General features: G+C 51.2%; 1 protein-coding gene across 6 annotated transcripts in view; it reads right to left on the bottom strand.

The window, feature by feature from the left end:
• Positions 1–27,505, bottom strand: part of OPCML (opioid binding protein/cell adhesion molecule like) — a 335,041-nt gene that overhangs the window by 292,413 nt on the left and 15,123 nt on the right. For 2 of the 6 annotated variants that reach the window (XM_027655438.1, XM_027655437.1), the window contains one exon: positions 5,297–5,487. In XM_027655438.1, coding sequence (XP_027511239.1) covers positions 5,297–5,357 — 61 coding nt within the window. In that variant the 5' untranslated portion in view covers positions 5,358–5,487. Of the gene's footprint in view, positions 1–5,296; positions 5,609–5,903; positions 5,949–10,129; positions 10,155–27,505 lie in introns of those variants that run through there. The other 4 variants (XM_027655440.1, XM_027655439.1, XM_027655436.1 and 1 more) reach the window with 4 other exon arrangements.

Raw genomic sequence — 27,505 nt, 5'->3', positions numbered from 1 at the left:
CCTCAGGGAATCTTGCTGGGCTGCCCTTTCCCTGCACTTTGCATCCCTCTCCAGTCTCCAGAGCTGTCAATCCAGCACTTTTTCACTAGCGCTGAATTCACAGAAAAGTAAACCTAAAAATATCTCTTCTTTTCCCCCCTTCCTTTGCCTCATCTCACACGTGTTCCGGGCGCACATGATTCTGCCGCACAGGCAACAGGTTCAACTTCCCCAAAACACCTCCTCCCAAAGAGGTGGCTCTCGACATCAGTGGGTCCCTGCAGGTATCTGAGTGTCCCAAAACACTGCCCCTGCCACCCCAGACCCTCTGAGCCCAAGCTGGGACTAGAGGGAGAGCCCACCAGCTCCCGCTCAGCCAGACCCCAGGATACCTGGGCTCACACATCACAGTTCACAAGGGCAATGCACCCCCTGCCATTCCTACCTCTCCAAACCTAACAAGCCACCTTGCTTGGTCAGCCTTAGGGGGTGATAACACAGTCCCAGAGCTTTTAAAAGCAGGCAGGAAAGTGTTTCTTTCCTCTAAGCATGAAACGAAGAGGAGTTCCCTGGAAAAACCCACCCACGGAGCAGCAAGTGTCAAAGCCACCTCTGTTATGTGCTGTTGCTGCGTTGGTAATTATAAGTACTGTGCCTTCATTAGGGAGAGATGACTGGGAGGCAAGGAGATTTGCAGCAAAGCTGTTATTATTTTTAAGTTTAAACAAAGAGGAGAAGTGTGACAGCTGAGATCATTCCCCACCCTGCACACACCAGCAGCCGAGAGCATCTCAGGGGATGTTCAGGACAGAAGGGAAGGAGGTTTTGCTTAACTGAGGAGCACAAAGGACAGGGCTGCAAAACTGAGGGTGACAACAGGGTCATGAAGGATGTTACAGACCAAAACCCAGAAGTTTTCCTCTATCCCCACCTGACTGCAGCAGAAGGATCCTCCTGGGTACTCTGCTCCCCCCCAAAACGTGCTGAGGTTCATCAACAGCTCCCCAACAGCCTCACTCAGCGACTTTGGTTTCCAACCAAGCAAAGCACAAACTTCAAATTGCATATTCAAGTGTAAAATACGAACACAGCTGTTTATGCAGCTCGAAATTCGCCATAACCAAATATTCAAGCCTTTGGAGAAGATTTTCAAAGGCGCCAGTAAAGGCACACAGCTCCCATCGGTGCCTTTGAAACATTTCTTCCCTTTTCAGTTTTTCACAGGGATTCGCACCAGCAAAAGCTCCTCCACCCGGCCGTCTGCAACCTCGGAATGCACAAAGCAGAGGCTGTCAAAGAGAAGCTGCTGGAAAACGCAAAGCAAGGTTCAGTACTTTGGGGCATCCTGAAAGGCAGCTGCCGGAGCCACTGGCCCTGAAACCCACAGCCCCCCAGAGCAAATTGTTCTGGAAACTCATGGGGATTTGCACGGAGTGAGAGCTGTGTGTGCCTGGTCTCCCGTCAGGCTCCCTCCCCACGTCATCTGGGAATGACAGCAAGTGCTGCTCCTCCCCAGCAGAATAAAACATCCTCCAAGAGACCTATGCCAGCTTTCTCCCTGTCCCAAGAGCCACAGGGCGGAGGAATCACCTTCTGTCAGGGAATCTACAACCCATGTGACAGGCAGAGGAGGAGCAGGCAGTGTTTTTGGGCTGACGCCCACCAGTGCAGGCTCCCCATCCTGCTGGGACCTCTACCCCAGCACCTCTGACTCAGGGAAGACTGATGGCTGCAGTGCCTGATCCATACCTACCCCTGGCCTTTGGGAGAGCACAGAAAATCGCTTTAAGTCCCTCTTGCTCATATTGAAATGGCACTAAAGCAGAACTAATGTGCTCCAGGTACTTATTCTTGGGCTTAGTTGCAGGGATCAGCAACCCTCCACCACCCCCGCTGGAGAGAGGTGATGGTCACATCACAGGCTGTGGGGAACATGTGTTCCTGCAGCAGGGACCCTCTTAGGAAGGGATGGAAAGGTGTTTTTGACGCCTGCAATGCCTGTTTTGTAAATGTAGATGGGTTTTACAACCACCACCTAAAGCAGGCTGCCCAAGCAAGGTTGGGGTTGCACAGACAGAATCTCTGGGAGGATGCAGAAAGCAGGTCCTGGGTGCAAGGGGCGATGGCAGAGCTCTGGGGGACTCTCCAAGCTCTGCAAGCTTTATCTTGATGGCAGTGAAAAACAGGATTGTCCATCTCATCCCGAGCTGCCAGATTTCTGACCTCTGAAAGGAGCTGCTGCCATGACAAGTAATTTCCCCAAGCCGGCAAGGCAGCGATATAAATGTCTGAAGAAGCTGATGAGCATTGATTTTTGCCACCTGTAGAGCCATGATGTCACACCATAAGTGCAGATTAGCCATATATACTCCCCCCAGCCCCAAATTCACTCTCCAGTGCATCACAGCCCACCTTCATCTCAAAACAGCAGCACCCACAATGCCCAGCAGTTCAAAGCATTTGCCAACAGCTTGACAATTAAATTACCCACTCACCTCCCTGTCCTGCTGTGCTGGGCTCATTAAAAATCCTCAGCATCCTTCCCATCAGAGAACCCACCTCAGAGAGCAACCCATGTCCAGGAACCCGCCTCCCCCAAGGCACCAGGTGACAACAGCATTAAGCCTTCGAAATTATTTTAGATAGAAACTTGTCTTACAGAGAAATAAAAAGCTGCAGAGTAAGACTCTCTCTATGACCAGAGGGGTCAGGGTTTCATTATTGCATTAACCTTTCGTGTCTTTAGATTCCACAAGAGTAAATTGGTAACGAGATGACATGAGCCCCAATGGGAAAAATGCATCTTTCCTAACAAAAATAAGAGAAGGGGGGAAGGACAGAGGTGGGAGCAAAAGAAAGAGGAAAAACTGGCAAATAAGCTATTACAGCTAATAATAACTTTGCGGAGCTATTTTCTGCAGGAGCCTTCAAGTTGTGATGTTTCCCTTCACTCTAATTACACCTTCTAAAAGCAGGTTCCCTTCTCACTTTAACCACCCCGTGCGAAACTCCCGCAGGATTCGGATAAAAACGGAAAGGGAAGGAGTTTGCACTTCAAAACAGCCTCTGCATATCCCAGGGGAGCGTCACCTGCGTAAAACACTTGGGATCACGCCTGCAAATAATAAACGGCCCCAGAAAAACACTTTGGGAAGGTGAAGGCTCCAAGGGGCAGCAGGGAACATCCGACTTCCCTCAGCCATCCATGACTTTGCCAACATGACTTGTGTTCCAGCCCACAGCAGTGAAACCATGACTGAAATCAATGCTGGGGCAGGCTGGGCAGGGAGGGAAAACATCCAACCTCTGCAAGCCATGGAAAAATAAAAAGGATAGGAGACATTCAAACAGGGCAGGAAGGCAAAGCACCAAACAGCCCAGTGCACTGGAATATTTCCCTTCCCCTAATGCAGGCACAAGGTTTCTGCTGATGGATTAAAGGCTGAACCCAGACAAGCAAAGTGCTGGGCTGGTTTGGTTCAGGGGACATGCAAACCATAGCAGATATTGCTTCTTAACAGAAGTAAGAAGGGAAAGCTACAACTGCATAAATGCGGATCAAGAAGCCTCTCCTAAGTTACTGGGGGCTTAAATGCACAGGCATTTTCCTTCCCTGGCACACACAGAGGCCAGAGCCAGCCCAGGCCGTGGGCCAAACAGCCACATCCGAGGAAACTGCAGCAGGGCACTGGCAAACAGCAAATGCGCCGTGTCAGGTCCCTGCCAGCCCCTGCAGCTTAAGGACATCTTGATGACAGCCCATCAAGTGTCACACGTCCTCCCACTTGGCCTGCACGGCTGCCTTCCATCCACTTCTTTGCAATTTCAGCCCAGAGAACCTCTTGAAAGAGCCAAGGCTCTGCTCAGCTCAGCATCGGTGAGGTACATCTGCCCCCACCCCAATCTTGCTCTGTCCCCTATCTTGCTCAAGAGTTTATTTTCAATAAAAAACCCCCTTTGCATTCACAAAAGTCAGGCAGCTCTCGCAGCCACACCATCGTTCATCCTCGTGCTCACATGCTAAACTGTAGGTGCACCATTTTGGTTTCAGGTGCTGCTGAGGAGCTCGAGGCTCTGCTTGGCTCCTCCACCACCCTCCCCAACCAGGCAACACTCTCCCCAGGGAACAGCACTGACCCCAGGGCTATCACATATCCCACCCCCCTGCAATCCCACAGTGGCACCCAGCCCCAGTCCAGGGCCCCCTGTACCCGCTGATCCCTCCAGCTGCAGCGTGACAGCAGGATGTGGATGGTCCCATGGCATGAGCCTCCACAAGCAAGTTTTAGCCCTCGTGTTCAGCACAGTTGTGGAAAGGGCTGCTTTCCAGCTGTGACAGAGCCAGCCTCTCCCCAGCCACACACACCAACCCCGCACAGCAAAGCGCTGTAACTAAACCACGGGAAGCTGCTGAAATTCCAGCCGTGCCTCTCCCTGCCCTCCCGAGCCCAACAGAATTCTCGCCGGCAGTCAGGAAAAACACATGTTGGGTTAAGATCTGATCCGAGCCTGGCCACCCAGTCCCCATCTGCTTGCACAGGGACAGTAATCTTTTCAGCTGCTAAAAGTGCACATCATCATCATCATCATCATCAAAAATACCCCGGTGACTTCCTCCCCGCGGCGTTCAGCTCCGTGTCCTCCCCCACCGCCCTCCCGAGGATGCAGCGCAGGGCTGCGCTCGCTGCCCCGCGAGCACCAGCACGGAGCCGGCACTGGGTCCAACCCCAGCATCTCCCCCTTCATCCTCCCCTGGCAAGCCATGGGGACGAGGCCAACCCCCATTTCGGAAGCCACCTGCTCGGCTCGTCGAGGTTGCGGCACCAACACGGTCCCCCCGGGTGCCCAGATCGGGGCGGGGGGGGGTCCATTTTCACTTTGCAAAAGCGGGCGAGGGGTCGGCACCCGAGTCTGCCCGGCAGGAAGCAGGGAAGCACAGGGAACGGCATGACAGCTCTCAAACGAGGGAGGGCACAGCAGGTGCCCAACTCCGAAGGGAGAAAAAACTGCGTGACCCCACCATTTAGAGCCGAGGGGACGGACCCTGCCCAGCTGTGCCATCCCAGCTGCAGGTACCGGCACTGCTCAGGTACCAGCGGCTCATTGCCCACCTGGGGGTCCAGCACGGCTCTCTAAAACCCCCTCACTGTGAGCCCTGGGCAATTCCCTGCTGCAGAGCAACTCGCTGCCTGGCTGCGTGTGCGCGCCCGTGCGCAATGTGCACCAAGTCCGGGTCCCCCGCGCACACCCCGCTCGGCTTTCCCACCCTGCGAGCCCACAGCCCCCCATCCGCCGGAGAAAAAGCTCTTCGCACTACCTGGGATGAAGAGCAGGGCAGTGGTGGCCGTGAAGACGATCCAGCAGGCAGGATGGTACATCTTGGAGCTGCGGTGGGCGAGCGGCTGATTTGCTTGCTGCTTGCTGCTGCCGCCGCTGCTTTCGTCTGCGCTGAATTCTGAGCAGGTTTAAATCCAATGTTTGCAGAGGGAGGGAGACTGAGTTAGTGAGCTGGAGAGAGAGAGAGAGAGAGAGACGGGAGCAGGCAGTCAGTGTCTCTGCTTTTCCCTTGCACACGCACACACACACACGCACACAACTAGCAGAAGGAGCACCAGGCTCCGTGCGTGCACAGGGAGCGCAGACCTCCTACCAGGCACCCATTGGTTCAGGATGCTGACTGACACACGCACACTTGCTCTTCTGCGGGTTTCACTCCGCAGCCAGGGAGTTAAATGCAGGCATCGACCCCCCGAGCATCCCTCCCAGCACCAGCTGGTGCCCGGGATGGAGGGAGCAGCCCTGCACGGGGACAGGCACAGTCCCACCGACTCCTCCTGCACCAGCCGCCTGCAAAGCGGAATTTTTTGTCCCCCACGCTGGAGCCGACTGGTGGGGCAGCCCCAGGCTTCAGCCCCTTGGCTCACCCTGCTCTCTGCTCCCCTCCCTGGGAAGGCACCAGCAGCTCTGCCTGCTGCTGCGAGGCAAACCAGGGAGCAATCCAAGCTTTTTAGCATGAGTGGGTGTTTTTCGCACAAAATCGCTGAAACCGAGAAGCAATCTTGCCTGTGCATCCCAACCAGAGACATATTTTCCCTTCAGCAGCTCACAGAGCCCCCAAAAGATGTCAAGCTCGGGGTACCTGCTCCTACCTGAGCAGACCCCCTACCTGACATCGTCCTGTTCCCACCCAGGCCAAGGAGTCCTTCCAGTCTGCCACAGTTTCCCCCCCCCCCATCCCTCCTGTCCCCCAGACCTCCCCTTGGCACGTTACCACACCCCTGCTGAGCCCTGAGCATCCCCAGTGCAGGGCATCAACAGCTGCCTCTGCCATGTCCCCCCCTCCCATGGCTACCCCCACATCAAAGCATTTGCCAGTAAGGGCTTGAGTTTGCTGCATTGCCAAACAGAAACAAAAACAAAAACAGGTTGCAAAGGTAAGCTTCCCAAAGAAATAGCACTTATTTTTGACATTTTGTAAACAAAAAGATGCTTCTTATTTTGCATTCATTTACTTATTTTTCACTCACGGCATTAAACTCTAAGCATTTTTTAATGCTTAAAGTAATACGTTCAGTTTTGTTCAAAACAATCTCTTTCCCCACAAACTCAGGGCTCAAGGTCTTTTTTTTAAGTTCCAGGTCAGCCCAAGAGTACTTTCAGCCCAATACTTTGGACTTCCAGCTAACCCACCACAGCTTTTTGGCACCAGCAGCCACAAACTCCTCCACATCCCACATCCCAGGGTTTCATCTGCTCCTCATCTTAGTGTCTGTGCCATTCTACCTGGACACACTCTCACCGTCCCTGGATGCCCAGGACACACCAGTTTCCTGGATTCTTTTCCCTCAAGACCCCTTTTTGCATTAAACCATCACCCAGGGAATGTCTGGATAAGGGACACTGCATTGGGTGTGCACAAATCCCAAAGGATGATGCATCCACACATTAATTCCCCCCACCTGCTACAGACCTGGGACCAGAGCAGCCACCGAACACCTGGCATCCTAATCCAGCCACAAAACCCTGATCATTCCTCCTCCCTCCTGTCTTTCTTTCCCCCATTTCTCTCACCTACTCGTTCCAGCTCAATGCAGACTAATCACGGAGACAACCACCACATCCTTCTCCATGCACATCCCTCTTATCCTGCATTATCTCCGTTCAAAGCAGCACCAGAAGGAGCAGGAATAGTGGGTTTGGTGCACAAAGCCACATCCATCATGCTCTGGAAGGAGTTCCCTCACCCAGCAGTGGATGGAAGCCAAGTATACACCACCAGGACAAACTTTCCCCAGCTTTTAGCCACTAATGGCTCTTCATTTTCTGCTCTGTATGACTGAACTACAAGTTTTTAAGAGCTTTTAACTCAACCATATTCCCACATTATCTGCTGCCACATCACCTGCATCTTTAGGAATATGTTGAAGGAAACATGACTAAGGACTATGCTCCTTTAAAAGTTATGTTGTTTGCAGTAACCCTGACCTCAGAAAGAGCTAAATCATCTGATTTTTGCACAAGCACTGAGCAAAAACCAACAAGCCCAGTGTCTCCCTCAGCTTGGGATGAGGATGGGATATTTCTGTCCTGAATCTCCCTTTAATTGACACCCCAACAGCCGCCATCAAGTGAATTTATCCTTTGCTTCATAAGTATTTTGGGAAAACAGCTGCAAGAAGGCATTTGGGATTTCCCAGGGCTTCGAGGCATGTGGCTGCATCCTTCAAGGCCAGCCCAGGACAGGGACATCTGTGCCCTGAGGGGACTGAGCAGCTCTGGGGCTCAGCTGAACCCTCTGGCTGCAGCTTGTTCTCCCAAACCCACAGAGCGAGCTCTGAATCCACCCAAGGCATAAAGAAATAAAGTTATCCTGGAGAAACTAAAGGAAACGAACAAAGAAATCATTTCTAATTAACAGAAATGTTTGATGGACTCAGAACAAACATGTTGCTCTGCTTTCAAAACCTGAGTTGAAAAGCTATATTTGGGTAAATTTCAAAACAACACATTCTTACTTTTTTTCCCCTCCCACCACAGTTTTTCCCATATGCTTTTTTTTTTTTCTTTTTTTCACCTGGCAATGATTATTACCCAAATCCAGCACACACTTAGCTGCTCTCCTTACATCTGTTTTGGCCAATTAGGCTGGCACCCAAATTGCCAAGCGCAGGTCTGAGGGTGACCTCGGACCAGACCTTTGGTGCATTGATGCCTTTGCCTTCCCATCTGCAAAATGGGAACAAACGTGCTTTGATCAGGCAAACAAATCCCTCACTGCTCACCAGCTTTGCAGGACTGACCGGCCACTGGCCTGTTTCATTTGTTTGATTTCCAAGACACATAATAAAAAGGTGTATAAATATGTATTTAGCTGGTGGAGCTTTTCTGGGATATTTGGGGTTGTTTGCTTTTCGGTATCAAGCAGAGAATCTAAAATGCATATTTAGATTTGACAGGCAGCACCCGATCTGAGAGGAGACATTATGGTCCGCTGGGCACATTTAGACATGATTTTTGTGTGTATTTTGAGAGGTTTTTTTCCCCAGCTGTCTTAATGCATATTCACATCTGGGACCAGACTAGTCTCTGGGGGAAATAACACATTGCCAGCGAAGCAGAGGTTTCCTCACCCTCTCCTTGTGCAGCCAGGGAGAGGGGGACAGAGCACCCCAGAAGCGGGAGCACAGGGTGAGGAGCAGCCCTGCTCCCATCACAGATGCTCCATCATGTCCAGCCACACCCCCCCAGGTCCCAGGCACCAAAGCAGCCTCCCCTGGGGTGATCCCAGCTGGTGGATGTGATCCCTCCACAGAGTCCTGCATCGCCACGCACACAGAGCTCTGTCTCCCTGCTCCTCCAGGCCCCGAGCCCACCACCCTTGTCCTGGCCACCTGCCCACCCTCCTTCCCAAACCCAGCATCCCACAGCCTGTGCACCCACCTCCACGGAGCCCCCTAACCCAGACCAGTCCAAGGGAACTGGATGGCACCTCTCCAAAGGGCTGGGGCTTTGCAAGGAGCCCCAGTGCTGCCCTGATGGGTGTCTGCTCCCCTCGGACTGTGGTGAGCAGGAAGGGAAGCAGCAGGGCTGGGATGGGCAGAAAGGGGTGCAGGGGGGTTGGTGTGGGTTAGGGTGGCAGGAGGGTTGAGATGGGCAGGAAGGGGTGCAGGAGGGCTGGGGTGGACAGGAAGGGAAGCAGGAGGGTTGGGGTGGGCAAGAAGGGAAGCAGGAGGGCTGGGATGGGCAGGAAGGGGTGCAGGGGGGTTGGGATGGGGAGGATGGGGTGCAGGAGGGTTGGGATGGCCAAGAAGGGAAGCAGGAAGGTTGGGCTGGGCAGGAAGGGGTGCAAGAGGGCTATGATGGGCAGGAAGGGGTGCAGGAGGGTTGTGGTGGGCAGGATGGGGTGCAAGAGGGTTGTGGTGGTCAGGAAGGGGTGCAGGAGGGTTGGGATGGGCAGGATGGGTGGCAGAGGGCTCCAGGGGAACAGAAAGTACCCCAAACCAGCCGTGCCCGTGGTTTCACCCCCTGCCCTCTCCGCAGTGCCCGCCCCAGCAGCCCCCACAACCTCCTCCAGCCCCCCTCCCTCCTTCCTGTCCCCTCCCTCGGGGGGTGTGTGTGTGTGTGTGTGCTGTGCTGAATGAAAGGCTACCCTTTTCTCCTTGACATCTTGTTAGAATGTGAATACAACAGCTATTGATTTGCATTTCGTGCAAGTAGAGGAAAAAAAAAAAAGCCTTTTTTTTTTCTTTTTTTCCTTTTCCTTTTTTTTTTTTTTTTTAAAGACTCTCTGAACTCAAAGCTCCTTCAGGAATAAACAGGCTGGATGGAGCTTGGAGCAACCTGGTGCAGTGGAAGGTGTCCCTGCCCATGGCAGGGAGTTAGAATGAGACATTTAAGGTCCCTTCCAACCCAAACCATTCAGTGATTCTACGAATGAAGCACCAGCCTCCCCAACCTCTGCATGGAGAGCACCAGGACCACCTGACCATCCTCCCCCAAAGTGCTGCTTCATCCCTACAGTAAATTACCCCAGGCTGGGCCAGCAGCACCCACCCAGCTCTGTGGGGAAGGCAAACTGAGAACAATTAAGCTGGACAAGGCTACTAAATTAGCAGGAAAAGCCAAGGGAGAAGCAGGCAGCACTGCTCACCTCTTGAGGTTTGCATTGCCATCACTCAGGCTCCTTCCACACAGGTCCCCAACCATCGTGACACAGACAGCACCTGTCCTGCTGCCCCTTCCTTGGGGAGAACATCCTCAAAACCAGGGCAAGCAAACCCAGCAAACAGGGATGCTCCAGGGGAGAGAAACCCAGGGAGGGAAATCGGGGTGCTGGCAGGAGTGGGTGAGGGTGAACAGCTCTCCATCACCCACCACAGCGGGGTGCTGGGGGGATTAATTAGCGTGTTTAAAGCACTTTGAAGATAAAGTCGGCTGCGGGAGAGCTGGGAACTGGGAACAAGCTGGAGGTGGGGACAGGGGACCCCAGCACGGTGTGGTTTCTTATCTGGTGCACAAGCTGCAGCCCTGGCTGGGCGGACACCGCGCGGGTTCACATGAAAGGCAGAACGGGAAAATTTCCGCAGCGCGGAAAAAAAAGAAAAATCAAGCTCATGCTGCTTGGGAAAAATGAGTGAGAGGGAGATGAAAAGATGGGATCTAAGTCTCTAAAAGCTGGAGAGACCTGCTATTGATTCTGGCTTGGGAAGAAGGGGCCTGAACAAGAGCTGGTGTGTTGTTAAGTGCACTTATCTCATCTTGTTAGATGGCAGAACGGGGCCAGATGGACAGGGTACTAATTCCCGTCAAGAATCATTACAGTCATGTGCTGGATGAGGCACCTCCAAAGACTCCCTGTGAGCAGTGGCAAACATGGCAGCACCATGAGGTTGGGACCCCCCCAAGGTCCCTGAGCAACCTATTCCAGTGCTTGAGCACCACTTCCCTAAAACAGCTTCGTTACATTTAAAGAGAATTTCTTGTACCTTAATTTGTGTCCGTTTCCTCGTGCCCTCTCTGGGCGCTCCTGAGAAGAGCCCAGCTCCCTGTACACCCCCAGGTACTCCCAGACACCCCCCCAAAAACCAAAACACCCATCCCCCAGAGCACTCCATCTCCTGGAGAAATCTTCATGGGAAGGAGGCTGGTGGGAAAAGCCTGTGAGGGAGTTTGCTCCCCTCCTCAGCCGTCAGGAGGATGGGCCCGTGCCAGGGAGTGATGAAACACAAGATACCCTCACACAAATCTTTGATCATAGTAATTATCCCTTGTTGTCGTGTACAAAACATTATCTCCACGCAGACATCAAATTCCTTCTGTACCACCCCTGATCTCCACACACCCCACTGCTCCTGGCTCCCCATCCCATCAGCTCTGAACACACTCTCACCAGCACCAGGGCAGGATTCCCTTCTCCCAGTCAATGGGTTGGAAACGAAGAGGGGTTTTTTTGTCTGCCTTCCTTTGATCAAAATGACTGAACATCGAGGGAAAAGGAAAGAAAACAGGGTAGAAATGATGCATCCCTGATCCATAAGCAGGAGATGGTTCAAGGATAAACTCAGGCATCCCTCACTGGCTGTGTGCTGCTGGGGGTTGGGTTTTCTGTTCTTTTTATTTTTTTAAGAGCGAGAGAGAAAGAAAACATTTTTTTAAGCTTTGCTCCTTTTCATTTTTCTCCGAGTTCAGTGGCTTTCCTCGTCAAGCCTCTGTAGCTCAGGTAAGAACAGAGGGCTCCAGATTAAAGAGCAACACAGCAGCAAGCAGAAGCCGTCAAGATAACAGAGAGGACAAAGTCAGGAAAGACAAAGGAGGGAAGTCTGCTTTCTGCAAGATTCCCACTTGCAGCTTTTATGTAGATTACTCCACAAATGGGGACCAAGCTGCACATTTCAGACTCTGATTCCAACTCTCTCCGCCTGGACACGGGGATCCGGGACAACGAACTGCATCAGGAGCCATGGTCTTGGCAGCAGGGCCCTCACAGACATTTAATACACCCTGGATTTTTATAGATCCCTGGGTGGGTGGACAGACAGACAGCACGCTAGACTGACAGCTCTAAATACCTCTCTGCACGAGCGTGGGCAGCAACCAAGCGTGGTGCCTCCTGCCAGAGCAGCTCACGTGCCGGCAAAAATCCCAGGCGTGCAGCTCGTCCCCACCCTCACTCCTCTCCCAAGGCCCCCAGCGAGACATGGGTTGGGAGAAGGAGTTGGTTTCATCGCCCCTGATGCCAGCAAGGGCCCACCAGCTGCTTCCTGCAGCATCACCCACCACGGGATGCAGTCCTCCCTCTCTTCCCTTGGCTGTGAGATGTCCAACCCTAATGCTTCTCCTTGGAACCAAAACCAACCTGCAAGTTGGGAGAAGATTTTCCTGAAGCCCCACTGCAAAGCCAGGCACCCCACAGACCGAGGGCTCAGCAAGGTCCACGTCTCCTTTGAACGTGACTCCAGCACTGACATACTCCGAGAGTCCAGGGAGGTTCTCCGAGGAAACCTTCCCTGCCGACTTGTTTATAGATCTATTCTTAGCTCCACTTGGACTCATTGCAGAAGCAGCAAGGAGCCTTTCATCCCCTGACCCTGAAGCACCTTAAAGAATATGAGCTGAGCCTTGAGGAGAGAAAATATTGTCCTCTCTGTTAGACCTATGACAGAGAGGTCAACCCACAGATGAGGCCAGGAAGATGGGCAGCAGGCCAGTAAGAGGAGCAGGGAATAGCAAATAGGCAGGAGAGGTTTTAGATGTGCACAAGGCAAGAGGCTGCCTGTGGACAGCTGGGGCAAGATGAGCACACGAGGTGCATCAGAAATTGGATGAATTGGGGGGGCTCAAAGGGCAGCAGCACCAAGTCCCACTGGAGATCCCCCACCAAGGGGATGAGGGACGTCCTTCCCCTCAACCAGGAGCAGCTTCTGGGAGCATTCTGGTGCTCTGTCTGCTCCAGGTAGCACCCACAAACCCACTGCCCTCTGCATAAGGCCCTAGGAGGTGGAAAATATGTGACCAAGATCCCATTTTCAACCAGGAGCAGGAGAAGGGAGGCTGGGTGGTGACAAACTCTGTGCAAATGGCTCCATCCTTGGGATGTTCCCAGGGAAAGGACATCCTGGAGGTTGTGAAGAAGAAGCCACCAAACCACCATGTCCTCACTTTGCTCCTGGATGAAAACAACTGTATTTCCTTTGGGCCCTGTCCCAGAGTTGTGATGAGAACATCTCCTATTAAAGATGGGAGATGCTCATCACCCCTAATCTGGGGAGGGAGAGCAGGTGCCGGGAGAGGGGGCACTGCACCCTCGTGCAGCACAGAAAGGATTTTCCATATGCTGCCTGATCAGTTATATCAGTTTCTTAAAATGCTATTGCACAGATATTTCAGAGGCATCATGTAGTACCATCTGTTATGTTATATATTGCACCGAGCCCGGCCAATTTTCAGATCCTGTAATTTTATCTCCTCCATTTCATATGCGGCGCAGGCATTTTGCAAGAGGAGCCGGCGGGGAGCGGGAATCTGCACGGGAGGGATGGAGCACGAGTAAATCCAGAGGCAAGGCCCGAAAATGGCAGCTCCCGCCCATCCCAGACACTGGAAAGGAGTTTTGGGGCTGCACCCCAACATTTTGGGTCAACCGCCTCCCAGCAAGGCCTGCCTTGCCCAGGGCAGAGCGCAGCTCTCTCCGTCTCTCCCGCTGCATCCCTGCCTCCAGCAGAAACGCTGCGGGGTGGAGAGACGCCTCCGGCATCTCACAGATGTCCTTTTCCCTGCCTCCCCCAGCTTTTCCAGGCGGCACTATGGTCCCCCCCATTCCCCATGGCAGCGAGGAGCTGCACCCCGGCATGTCCTGCCACGCAAACCCAACACCCGCGTGGCAAGGGATGCTGCAGCAGGGCAGCTCCGTGCCAGGGTTATCCCCTCTCTTATTCCTCTTTCCAGGGAGCAGCAGGAGCAAGAGGAGCTGTTGGTGCAACCAGCATGGGGCATGTGGATCCCCCATCCCTGGAAGAGTTCAAAGCCAGCTTGGAACAACCTGGTCTAGTGGAAGGTGTCCCTGCCCATGGCAGGGGGTGGAATGAGGTGGGCTTTAAGGTCCCTTCCAACCCAAATAATTCTGTGATGCCACTCTGCATCTTGGCCCCATTTAAGAGTCCATCAGCAAAAACCATCTCTGCCTTGTGGGTGAGCAGTGACAGGCCCTGACAAGCATCATTAAGGCAAAACTCCCAAGTTATCCTCATGGATAACTCCATGCTGTAAGAGCAGAGAAAAGACCAGAGACCTAAAATAACCCCTGAGGTTATTGCAAAAAATTAACTGAAGCAGATGGGCAGAACAGAGATTGGAAAGCTCTGTCCTCTAAGATAAAAAGTCACAAACATTTGATTTTTAAAGTGAGTGCTTCCAACTCATCAGTCAGACACTGACACCGCTTTTATCAACTCCTTCTCAAGTGACAGCAAAGTTCGGTGCTGCTCTGCTCAATTTATTCTGATTTCATTAGGAAAAGAGACATTTAAAAAAAGCAGAAACCTTCCCATTTCCTGTGTTTTGCTGGCTCCCTCCTCTGGCACTTGGAAATATTTTTATTTTGTAATGAGTTTGGCCATGAAGTAATCGGAAACGTGTCCGGCGCTCTCCTTGGACCTGCTCTTCAAGACAAGCAAGTCTTGCTCTGACTCATCCTACGCTGCCAGAGAAGCTGTTTTTAAAAGCTTTTTGTACCCTTGCTGCAGTAATTAAAAGGAAAAGGAGAAGCCACCAGAAATATTACCCTTGCTACTGTCTAGTATTAAAAAAGTAGTCAAACACCCTTGGAGAAAAGCGATGCCAAGCACAATTAGCAGCCCTTGAGCACATCAATGTCACAACGACCACAGAGGAAGATGCAAGAACCTCAGAGCCAACTCTTCAGGTGTTTTCTGCCAGAAAGAGTTTTCCCTGACCGCCATTAATGCGACATCACTTCAGATCTGGAAGCCCCAGGGCTTATTTTTCCACAAAGACACATTTTGTGGCTTTATTTGTTTTTAAATGAAGATATGACCATCTCCCATGGAGACCTGGCACCGTCTTGACAAAAGTTTTGGTGCCAAGCCTAAAAGTCTGCTTTCAGTTGCATTTCATTTTTCTCTTAGTTCATTAATAAGCATTTAATACCTCGGGTTTGTGTGCATTTAATATTCTCCCCGGCGCTTCAGTCTTTCATTTGAAAGGAATAATTCAAGTACTTTTTAAATATTATTTCGTTATTGTTCACAAAACACTTCTGACAGAAAACAGCATTTCCATTCTGGTTTAAAACTTGTAAACAGCCTTTCCCCTTTATAAAGGAATAAAGTGTGTTTATTCACCTACCAAATACCAGCAAGCAGAGAGCTATGGGGAGCCTGTTAAGTCCGGGAACTTGGTGTTCAAAAATAATAAATAGTAATGCTGGTTTCTCCATCTTTCCTCTCGAGTTTTAAGGACTCTTGGCACCACTGCCCAGCTCAAGCATAATACAGAACAGGTTCTGTATTAAAGCATGAGCTTAGTTTAAGGAGATTTATCCTTTTTCCCTTGGTCTGCAGCACCTGAATAACCTAATTGAGGGTTCTCTGCTATGGGTCATGTAATCTAAGCGGATAACTAACAGCAGAAGCAAGATTTGTTCCCAAAAGGAACTGAGGGTCTCATAGCAAGCACTTGACCTTCTGGTCATGGTCCTCTCTCTGCCCCAAAGGAAAATCTGAGCCCTCCAGAGTGGAGATGGATAGGGAAAAGGAAGGAGTTCAAAGCAGGAGGAGGAAAGTGTGATCAGAGCAGGGAGGAGGGTTGCCACTCCAAGGCTCTGCAAAATTACTAAACACCCTCAAATGCTGCTCCCTCCTTCCCCAGCACAGAACATTTCACATCTGGAGAGTTAATTCTGCCCGTCAGTCACTCCCCACACTGATCTGGAATACCCAGCCAGCTACAGGCTACATAAATATTGACAGGGTACAATCCTAAATAAATAGATCTGCTCAAACATTTGTATTGACCACTCTGAGAAGGCAAAACAAGGCCTGGGAGAGAGGGAGTTTCATCCAGTCCCAAATTGGATAAGCACAGATGCAGACAAGGCTCTGGGTAAAGCCCTTTGCTCGTGTCCTAAACACCAGCTGGGAGATGAGGAGGGAAAGGAAAGCCCTGGAGAGACAAGGAGGCAAAATCCTTGCATGGGAATTATGCCTTGACAAGACATTTGTTTTTCTGGTTCTGTTGCCTTCTGGTCAAGTAACTTGAAAATTCAATAGTGTGCACAGAGAACTGGGGCAAGGGAGGAGAGGAAAGGCAGCGTGTTCCTCTGGGGACGATCAATCACAGGAGGAAGGCTGCCAAATCACCCTCGAGCTGCCCAAGTGTGTTTATGGATGAGATTAGAGAGCTCCTTCTGGGGATCAAAGGAAAGCTCTCCCCCAGGAGCATGCTTCCTTCAACTCCCAAATTCCCAGAGGACTCCTTTAGAAGCATCGCCTGCAAATATTTTCTCTGGGAGGGTCACAATCCCTTGAGACTCATTAAGGACCTTAAAAGAAAACAATGCTTAATTTGAGGGAATCCCACTTCATCCAGTTTCGAGTCAAAACTACTACACGTGGATGGCAACGTTGTGTTATTTGGATGCACAGCCCTGAGTCTCAGTTTCTAACCCAAAAAGTGAGCACTGGTGCATCACCACCACCCTGCGCTGTAATTAAACTGGAAATTCTCATTCAGAGTTTCAGCCCTTGTGCAGCCAATAGCATTCATCTCTCTGATATCAAGCCACGAAAAAATAATAACTACAACAGGAGCTTGCAGGAGAAAATGAGCATTGCAAGTCATCCGGTTTGGATCACCAGAGTTCAAACCCACCAGTGGCTGCAGCCTTGCAGCTCGTGGCCCCTGGTAATGGGAACTTGCCTATTTCATGAACTCCAAAAGCAATCCAAAGGAGAATCATTCTTCATAATTGTTTTTCAACTTCTCCTCCAGCTGGAGGAATAATGACTGCACAATTCTCCTAACAACATGATCATAATCTATCAGTTCTATGAACTATAGAATGAACCCAAAGAGATAATTGGTGCAGGCACTGAATGATAAACATGTCAAGATTATGATTTCTTTGCTTAAAAATGAAACGAAGATATGATTGGAAATGCCATGCTTGGGGAGTACGAGCAATATTCCCATGCTCCATCATCCAAATTAGTTTATAATTTGCATACACTTGTATTTTTAGGCATTGTTCGAAGGCAGGGGAGCTGTAAAACATTAAGATCCAAACATCATCAGACTTTGTCCTTCAACGGCACCTTCCCAGTAAAGATCCCGACGTGCGTCAGGAAGCCCCATTATCCCAGGAGCAGCTGCGGAGGTGCAGCTCTGCCAGGAGCCTCGGGGGGTTTATCACCTCCTTCCAGGGGGGTTTTACAGCCCCAGAGATTTGCTCTGAGAGCGAGGTGTGCACACACACACGCCAGCAGCAAGCTCAGCAGGCAATGAATTTTAGTGTTGCACCTTCCCGACGCTCCCAGAGGGACGACAAACCCAGGCTGACATTCAGCTCATAACAAAACCCAAACCACAGCAAAATTCACCTGATTTCCATGTTTTTTACAAGCGCTGTTGCACAGCCCTCTGAGCTTAACGAACCACGGTGCTTTCTTGGGTTAAACATGAGGCAAAACCACCACCAACCCAAAGTGCCTTCATGGGCTGAGGGAGCCTCTGCCTCCCCTCTCTCAGCTGCACCCTCCTGCAGTTTTCAGCAGCAATGCAAAAGAAAAAGGGAGGGAAATGGGCATCTCCCAAAACCTGGGGAGGGGATATTTGGGCTCCAAGTCTGATTCATGCCCTCATCCTGTGCAAAGATGCCCCACATCCCACCAAAGCCCCCGTTTTCCCTGCCCACAGAAGCCTTTGCAGCCCACAGGGACTCCCCGGGGAGCACTAGGTGGAAACAGGAGCCTGCTGAACCATGAAAGAGCAACTAACAGGTCCCTCTGCCTGTGACTGTTCCTGTCACTGCTTGGAAACCCCTCGGGGCTCCCTGTGTGAGCCACAGCCAGCCTGGCTGCTCATTCCATATGGCACCCATTAGCCTGTTGCTGGGATGGCACCGGCGGCGCGTGGCAGGAGCCAGCTGCCAGCCAGCCGTGCGTGGAGGCACCGCTTCCCCCGGACAGCCCTTGCTCCAAAGAGGATGGGGAGGAAGGAGAAACATGGTCCTGCATCCTCTGCCAGCCCCAAATACTCCGGTGGGCTTTGCTGCAGCCCCTCCAATGGGTCCTCCCAAACACGCTGCGCAGGGAGAGGAGCCTTTCCCAAAAACCAGCATCGCACAAGGACATGGGATGGGAACCATGGAAAGGGGCATCTCTGTTCTGGGACAGACTCTGCAAGAGTCAGGAGCAAGGGGGGGGAACACCAGTACAGGAGGCTTGAAAGATTAAAGCACCAATTCCATCCTTTCTCTGCTAAAACAGAGTCCCTTAAAGCCAGTCTACTGAATTAAAGAGGAAACCCTAGAGAGCCTCCATGCTCATGAATAAATTCAATTTGCCATCTCATTTTTGAACTTATAAAAGCCAAAGCTCTCTAAACAAGAGACAAAGTCTCACACTATGCCTTCAGGCACCTGGAGACGAGCCCTCAGACAGGGCATTAGGCTTCTTGGGGTGCTCAACCAAACCAGCTCCATGTGCCTTGTCCCATTTCAGAGCCCCAGTCCAGGTGACCAAAGCCCCTGTCACAGGAGTTGGTCGCCAAACAAACAGCCAGGACAGGAAGGGAATTTGCATTAAATCTTCCTATGGCATTATTATTTTTATTTCACTTGTATTATTATTATTATTTACTTGTATTTTCCCCCTCATTGCTTCATGCTGCCTAATCCAGCATTGCAGCGACACAGCACCTCTGCACAGGCACTGCTCCCTCACCCCCTGCCTGCCAACAAAACAAATCCACCCTTTAAATAACAGCAAACTAAAATGCAGTTTGATGGAGACAGGAACAGCAGCCCCTTGGCTGAAGTTACCCAGCACCTCTGCTTTCTATACCTGACAAACCACCACCAGCATGGCTCCTCTGGGATACAGCAGGCACGGATTGCTTGGCCTGGCTCCTGCTTGCAGAAGGCTGGATCTGCACTCCAAAGGCTGCCTGCGGCCAAAGGCACCTGAGCAGGTTTCTAATGCGGCCGCAGTGCAGGGGAAAGGAGCTCCAGCACATCCCAGGCACCGGAGCCACGGGATGATTGCTGAGAATGACCCCCCATCACGCCTGCCCTCGCTCCTCCTGCTGGGTTCAGTGCACTTGGGAGCTCTGGGTTCACGCTGGGAGCAGGGCAGAAGTAAATCCGGACGGACATTCACTGGATTTCGCAGATCCCACCAAGCCCAGCCCTGTAAACTCTGGGGTTTGCGGCTGTGGCAGCAGAACTGAGCAGGAGGAACAACCCTTGGGCAGCTGAGACTGAACAGATCTGATCACATCCCTCGCTCCCTCCCCAAAAACTGCCACTCAAGCCCTGGGAGTGGCATTAAAGGCTCCATGATTTTTCCTGTGTTTTACTGTGTGTTGGGAACATGGACAGCACAGCCCTGGCTCAGCACTCAGGAGCCAGCACCAAAGCACAGTAGAAACTCAAGCCAATTGAATTATGTGCTGTAATGTGTTCAAGAAATACTGACATACTTGTCAAACTCTTCACAATGCCTCCCTTCTCTTTCCCTTTTTATTTCTTAAATTTCTGACTAGCTCTATAGATCATTGGATAACATTCAGAAAATCATCGGGATGATTTTCTTTTCTTTCCCCATCATTGCCATCAAATGAAGTTATTTGTGAATACATGTGCTGGAAACCAAACCAAACCAAACATGACAAGTCTATTTTCGCCGTCGGCAAAGGCACTGAGGTGTGCACGGCCCTGTGAGTCACGCCTGGGTGCAGCACCAGGAAGGCACTTTTAGGGAGCATGGGAAGCAAGGTGGGCAGAGCGTGACTGCAGGAGGGGCTGGGCTGGGATTTTACACCGGGGGAAGGTTGCACAGTAATTCCCTAATGACAGAAAGCTAAGAAAGCCACAGTACACAGGGTAATTCCCTCCTCTCTGATAAAATACAGTGGGTTTTGGAGTTGCAGTACCCCGGTGCCACCTATTACTAAGTCATTAGCAGCAGATTAATATTCTAATAGTTAACAATTTGACTAATAAGCCTCTGTGGCAAAGGGAAGGCTAAGACAAAAGGCAGTGCCTGATGCACCCATTTATCCTGATGATAAACTTCTGAATCAGAGACAACCATGTTGAGGGTTGCTGAGGGAATCCTAATCCTCTCCTTCCAGGGAAACACAGGTGCTCCTTCCATGTACCTGCTCCTCTACAGCAACACTTTACATCTGCATTGCAAACCTGCAGTGGCTACAAAAGATGACATTCCTCATGCAGCACATCCCCAGAGCCCAGGCACACACCCTTACCACCTTCTCCCAGCCAAACTGCAAGAGTCCTTCCCCCTCCTGGCTCTGGCTGGAGATTCTTCCTGGAGAGCTGGTTCAAGGGCCAGCAGAGGCTTCTGGACTTCCAACCTCAGAGCCAAACCCTGAGGTTTTGCCAGGGACACACACACACACAAAGCCAGCAAGCAACAAGGTGCACAGCCCAGGGTGGGAACCAGGAGCCAAATGCTCTGGCTCAGGCACACACCATGTTAATCATGGCACTTTCTAGATTTAAAATCTTGATGCTTGTGAAATCTCTTCCCAAGAGGATGCCTGGAATAAATTGTCATCTGATAATAGCTACCAGGTGGCGAGGGAAGAAAAAAGCAGACATGCACAGAATGTTTTGACTTCAAACTCATGTGGATTGTCAGGGAGGGAGTGTATTTTGCGTCCCTCCCTCGTCCCTGCCTCCCCCTCGCCATTTTCACCCCCTTCATGGATTTTTTAAAATTATTTTGGCTTTCTTCAAGTGTTAGGCCAACTGCCTGGGGCAGCAGCTGAGGTTGGTGGCAGAGTCCAGAGCAAACCCCCACCACCCTTCAAAGGCTCAGGGGTGGCCAGGTTGAGGTCACCACACTGGCTCCTCATCTCCCCTCTAATTAAGTGAGCAGATGAACTCTCCACAGACATCCCTGCTCCTCTTGCCTTCTCCCATTTTTCCTACCCCCTGCCTTATCCATCTGCCCCTCCTCGCTCCCCATCATACCTGTAACCTTTCCCATTAACACCTGCCCAGGCAGGGAAAACCCTTCCTGAGCTCAAAGCATCTGTTCCAAATCAATTTGCCACGGAGACTGTCTCGGCCTCGGGCAAGGAGCAGGCACAGAACTCCCTCCCCATCCAGGATGACATTTCCAGGGCAGGGTAGCAAAGGGCAATCCTCTCCCAGCTTCAGAGGCCAGTAAAAGGCAATGTCAGAGCTCCCTGCTGCATTTGGGGAATGCACATCCCTTTCTTCCTGTTCCAGGAACGCGATGCTTGCTCGGTGCAAGCCTGTGAACAGGCACACACACAGATTACATCTTGTTCTTAGCAGGGAGGGATATTGACTTGGAAAATATCAAAACCACCTCTGAGCCCGCAGCACCCCCCTCACAAAACAGAAAAAAAAAAAAAGAGTTTGAATCAGAGAAGAGGAGATATTTTACTACACAGAATATTTGAGGAAATTAGGTTCTCTAATGAGGAGGTCGGCATGGAGAGCAGGAAAGAAGTTTTAAATGGCATCTTGGAATTTTAGAGGTCCCTGGCAGAACACAGACGACCCAGGAGGGACTGTGGCAGCAGTGGGAGCTGCCAGGAGGGCAGAGCTGCTCGGCCACCCCTTGTGTGAGGGGACATCCAGCTGAGGGTACAGAGAACCAGGAGAGCAGCAGCCAGTCACCTGCACGAGTGGGAAGATCTGCTTGAGTCCAGAAACCACAGAGGCCTTGCCCTGGGCAGGTCAGTGCTGCTGAGAAAACACAGCATCCCCAAACCAGCCTTGCCTCTGCCTCTCTGCTTCCAAAGCTCAATTCCTGCTCCAGACATGACTCAAGGAAAAATAAAGTGGCCAGAGGCAAATACTAATGATGAGTGCCAATCTAATGACACACATAATACAGTCAGCTCCATTGCAAACGTAATTGCAATCATAATGCAATCAATACCAGTGGAAACACCGTATTTATACAGGGCCTTTCATCACTCACATGTAATGCAGTCAGTGCCAGTGCAAATATGCCAGCATCTGAAATAAAATATTTGCCACACATCTCATGCACATGCAGACCAAACACTGCATTCGGGAGAGCCTTGTGATGTTGAAGGCTTTGGGAGGTTTCTGGGCATGTGAAAAACTCATGAGAAACAAAATAAAAATCCTGAGTCCAGCTATACTTGGGAAAACCATAAAACCTCCATTCACATTGAATTCTCCTTAGCTTAAGTCACGATTTCCACATTGCTCTCCCTGTCAGTTCTCTGCCCCAGCATATTGCCGTGGTCAGGCAGTCATTAACCTCCTGATGGGGAGAAAATGGGGAGAAACGCTCCTGTCTGCTGGCTGGGGCAGCCTCCAAATCCTCCCCACAAGTGCTGCACGAGAGACATGTGGTCCTGCTTCACCCAGTGGTGCCAGCAGGACCGAGCACCCAAGCCTCAGCACCACCTGCTGACATCCCTGGAGATACCAGTGTGACTGGTCCCATTAAGGTGAAGCAGCTGAAGGACTCTGCCCTCACACTCTGGAAAGAGAACACTCCCAAGGCTTCTACAACTCTGGAGCCCAGCAGCACTGGGAGAGCACAGAAATCCGTCCTGCCCTCGCTCGCCATCCCATCTGCCCTCTAAATCTGATCCAGACAGTCCATCATGGCTCTTGACACATTTAATGTCTCAGTAAAGAAAAACACGATGTGTTGATGCTCCTGTAAAGCTCTGACAACTGACAGCCTAATGGCTCCTTATTTTTTCCCAGATGCAGTTTAGAAAATGAAATAAATTTCGGTCCTTAAGTAGGCTGGCTGCTCCATGAGTAACGCCTTTGCTGTGCTCCCAGGCACCAGCACTGAGCTGCAGGAGCAGGGAGCAGGGATGGCAAAGGGAAAGGACAGCACGAGAGGTGGAAGCAGATGAAGGAGTTGTTCAGTACTAACTTATGCATCTAAATCCACCCAGAGTGCCCTTTGCTCCCATTTGCTGCACGCAAGAGCCAGCGCCCAAAACTCCAGCTGTAGGTGATGCTGCTGTCCTACCCTGGAAAGAATAGGTGGGGAAACAGGACCCATCCTGTTAGGATGGTTTTTAGGATGATTAGGAGAAGGTTCTTCCCCCAGAGGGTGGTTGGGCACTGAACAGGCTCCCCAGGGAAGTGGGCACAGCACCAAACCTGACAGAGCTCAAGGAGTGTTTGGACAACGCTCTCAGGGACAGGGTGGGATTGCTGGGGTGTCTGGGCAGGGCTGGGGGTTGGACTCAATGATCCTATGGGTCCCTTCCAACTCAGGATATGCCACGATTCTGTGACCCCTCTCTGGTGACATCCACACTGGGAGGCCCTGGTGCTCCTCAACACCTCAGAGTGGGCAGTGAAAGCCGGAGACGGTCATAGCTCAGAAATCCCCTCCTGCTGTGGCTGCAGGGTATTAAGCAGTGCTGTGTAATTAGGCTAAAGCAGTGTGTGGCCACGGGGCTGGGAAGTGTGATGGAAAGCCTTTCACAGGGAGAGGGCCAGGTCCTTGTGGAGCACAGCCCAGCCATTACTCACTAGCCATTACTCCTGGATGAGTTACCCAGCCTCGAGCCAGCACTCTGCAAACTCTTCCTCTGAAATACTTCTGAGGCTCTGAGTGATGGAAGATGGACAGGGCTGGAGCTGAAGATCTTATCTCACCACAGAGCCTCTGGAGGGCAGGGAGGGAGGCTTAGGGGTGGGGACACCACATGGGGTGCTCTGATGGAGCAACCCACCAACTTCCCAGCATCTGGGATGCAGCTCTCTCCCCTGGCAGAGGAGCAGAGATGGGGGCTGTGGAGGCCTGCTGCCTCTCTCCCCATACCTGTGACAGTCAGCATGGGACATGACATCCCCTCCAAACCATCATACAGCTGGAAACCCCAGGCAGGGAGCTGGATCCCAACCACCCAGATTCTGGGGGACCTTTGCAGTGCCTGGCATCATTTAGAGGGCACTGCAGTGGTAGGAGCCCCTCTGATCTTGATGATGTGGAGTTTTCAGCTCAAAGTTTTCTCTCTTTCTTTTTTCCCCAATTAATGAACTCCTTCTAGGCCATTTCTCCCCACCCATGAGGTCTTGCCCCCTGCTGCAAAGCACAGCTGCTGGGTGGTGGGATCGGGTGCTGTTGGACCCCACCAGTCCATACCAGTGAGAATAAGCAACAGTGACCCCGTGGCTTGCAGGGTCACCACCAGCCCCCCAGCCTGAAGGCTCAGGAGGCTCCTTTGTGACCCCACAGTTCCCCACAGGAGGGGAAAGCCAAGCAAAGGGACAGGATGGTTGCAAAGTCAACAAGGACGAGCTCTGCTGCATCCCCACACAGCCCAGCCAGAGTGTGGGGTGGGGGCTGCAGCCCGCTCTCACACCCCCCAAACCCTGGTGCTGGCAGGGAAAAGCTCACACAGCCTCTCTGAGCAGCCTCCCCGTGCTCACACCCCAGCTGGAGCCCGGGGGGGCCCAGACCACCTGCACACACCACCCCCCTGGCACAGCATCGAGCACAGACTGTTCCTTTCAGCACTTTTCTCACCCCAAATTCCCCGCTCTCCCCCTCCCTCACTGCCAGAGGCTATTTTTCTCTTGATCCAGGCCAGCTTCAAAACCAGGGCCACCACAGCACCTCCTTGCAGGTGGTATTTACATCTCTCCAGAGGAGCTAATTGTGTTCCCATCCATACTCGGGATGACCCCATTTCTTTTTTGGAGGCATCCAGGACTCAGAAAAGGGATGAGAAGGGAGAACATTCTGCAAGCTGCTCCAAGACAAAAGATTTTCAAAGAGGACACTCAAGGTAGGAGAGAAAAGCCAGCACTAACTGCAGGAGGGCTGGCCAAAGGGAGCAAAGGGATGTGAGGCAGCAGAGGAGAAATGAGGGAAGTTCCAATGCTTTGGGAACTTTAAGGCAAGGACACAACGAACCTCATCTCCCTGGCTCTGCTGCAGATGAGTTCATCCCAGATTAGGAGAGCTGCTTCACTTCACTGTGCCCCCCCAAACCTGTTGCTGCAAGAAAGGCACATTCTGGAAAGCTTGGGAGGACAGGGAGAAGGCAGAGAGGAGGAGAGAGGTAAATTGAGGCTCAATAGCTGCCAGGAGCCAGTGAAAGGACCAGTCTCCCTCAGAGCACGGCAAGACACATGGAGTGATGAAGCCGCCAAGAAGTTGTAATCAGGACTAATAGTTTGAGGTTCTTAATATTCCTGCAATCCAATAAATCAATGGCGCTAAATACGAGCGCGGGAAGGCGAGCACCGGATTGACAGGACAAATTAGGTTGGGCTGCAGGGAGAGATTCCTCAAACAGTTTGTTCCGTCTGAGCTCACAGGCAGCTGCTGAGCTGAGGGTGCTGCAGGAGACATCCCTCAGGTGAGCTGTGCCTCCTGTCCAGACACCCCTCCTGGCATCCTCCTGCTCCCAGGGTCCTTGCCACGCTCAGGGAAGCGGGAGCAGCCCCACCCCACCCCAGACGTTGCACAAACATTAACCAGTTGTTCACCTTGCTGCTCCCAGGGCACTGAGAGGATTAGCTCAGTGTTTACCCTCTTGCTTTACGTGTGCATGTAAACCACTATTCAAGTGCCAGGAATTATTATTAGAGATATACAAATGCTGGGATTTACAGTAGGATTAGTACCCTAAAACAGGTATTCCTCCTCTGATCCTTCTGAGTGTCCCAAGAAAGACTGTTGTGTTCCAGGCGAAAACAGTGATGCATAACCCTCAAATTAGAAGGAGAGGAATAAGGCAACCCAGCTCTTCCAAATCCTCTAGAAGACCCCTTGCAATTACAGGAGATCTAGATCAGATCTTAGACAAATACCACAGCTATAACCTCAGCTGAGTTATAAAACACACCTACGGAGTAAATGACTCAAACATTCTGGGTTTGGGACCTAAGAGGCCATCCAGACAGTTCCTATCATATCTACCTCATTCCACACTAAACTCAAACTGAACACAGCCCAGAAATGTGTTAGCAGCAGAAAAAGTGGGGTGGACAGATGTGTCTTGTCCCTGTGTTAGCCAAGGGACATCTGCAGAGAAACCAGGATATTCAACCCAGTCATCTCCATCTTCTCAATCCTCCAAAAATGAAAGAACCAGCCTTACAACACCAGTCTCTCTACCCCTTGTCATATGGAACATTCCCAGGTCCTTAAATCATTCTTGTCTCCCTCTGACAAAGGATTGGAAGGGCTGAGATTATTTATCTTAAAAAGGAGACAAATAGGAAGTCTTATGATAAATGTATATGAATTAATGAATGAGAGAGACAAAGTACATCTGGTATTTCTACCCTCCCTGCCTTGCAACACAAGAAGTCCCCTTTGATTCCACTGAAATAGTGACAAATTCAAAACTGATGAAAAGAAACACTTTCCCCAACCAGCCTATGAAATCCGTCAAAGCCCAGAGCTCGGGAGGTTTCAAAGACATTTATATCAATAACACGGCTATCCAGAGCTAATGGTCAATGCTAATGAAAAGGAGAGAATGAGTTTAAGGCCCTCTCTAATGACTGCAGTGGGCTGGACAGAAATCCTGGATTTAGCTAGCAATTCCAACCTGGAAAAACTTCAACCCGCGTGTTTTCAGCGTAGGTGCTGCGTGGATTTACTGGGGGAGATGGTTCTCCACAACTCCACTGCTCCTGCCTGTGATTCAGGGCCCATTTCACAACCCTGCTCTAGGCACTATCCCTGTGAAATCAAACAGATCCTCCAAGGAAACACTTGTATTCCCCTTCCTACATCCCACCCAGGAAAAAGACCCCAAGGAGGTCTGGAAAGCTTGTTTCATCACACACCAGCTGTGAGTCCACACTAGAACTGCAGTCTGAAGCCCTCCAGTACTTATTATTTCATCTTAAAACTCATCTATATTCCTTACCCCTGAATTACCAATACAGGAGAGCACCACTGCTCTATTTTTCCTGGGAGTTATTTCTTTGTCTTTGGTCTCTTGCCATCATGACTGTTATTGATATCAAAAGCAGTGCCCAGAAACTTCAAACGAGAGGGAAACCTCGATTAAGTACACATTGTAAGAGATGCTCCCTGCCCTAGAAAGCACAGACACAGGAAGAAAAGAAAGATTTGAAAACATCCCCAAGGTCACAGAAGGGGCCTGCAGCACATCCAGGAGATAAAAAACAGAGCTAAAGCATCCCTGTCCATGAGCCCTGCCTGAAATCCACCCCTCCTCCAGTTCTTACATCACCTGGGGTTGTACGTTTAGTGTGTGGGTTCTGCATGTGCTGTGATGGGACCAAGCCCAG

Source organism: Corapipo altera, unplaced genomic scaffold (genome assembly GCF_003945725.1).
Source record: "Corapipo altera isolate COAL_440 unplaced genomic scaffold, ASM394572v1 71, whole genome shotgun sequence".
In the NCBI taxonomy this organism is placed as follows: Eukaryota; Metazoa; Chordata; class Aves; order Passeriformes; family Pipridae; genus Corapipo; species Corapipo altera.
The sequence above is the reverse complement of the archived record's forward strand: the minus strand, read 5'-3'. Positions and strand labels throughout refer to the sequence as shown.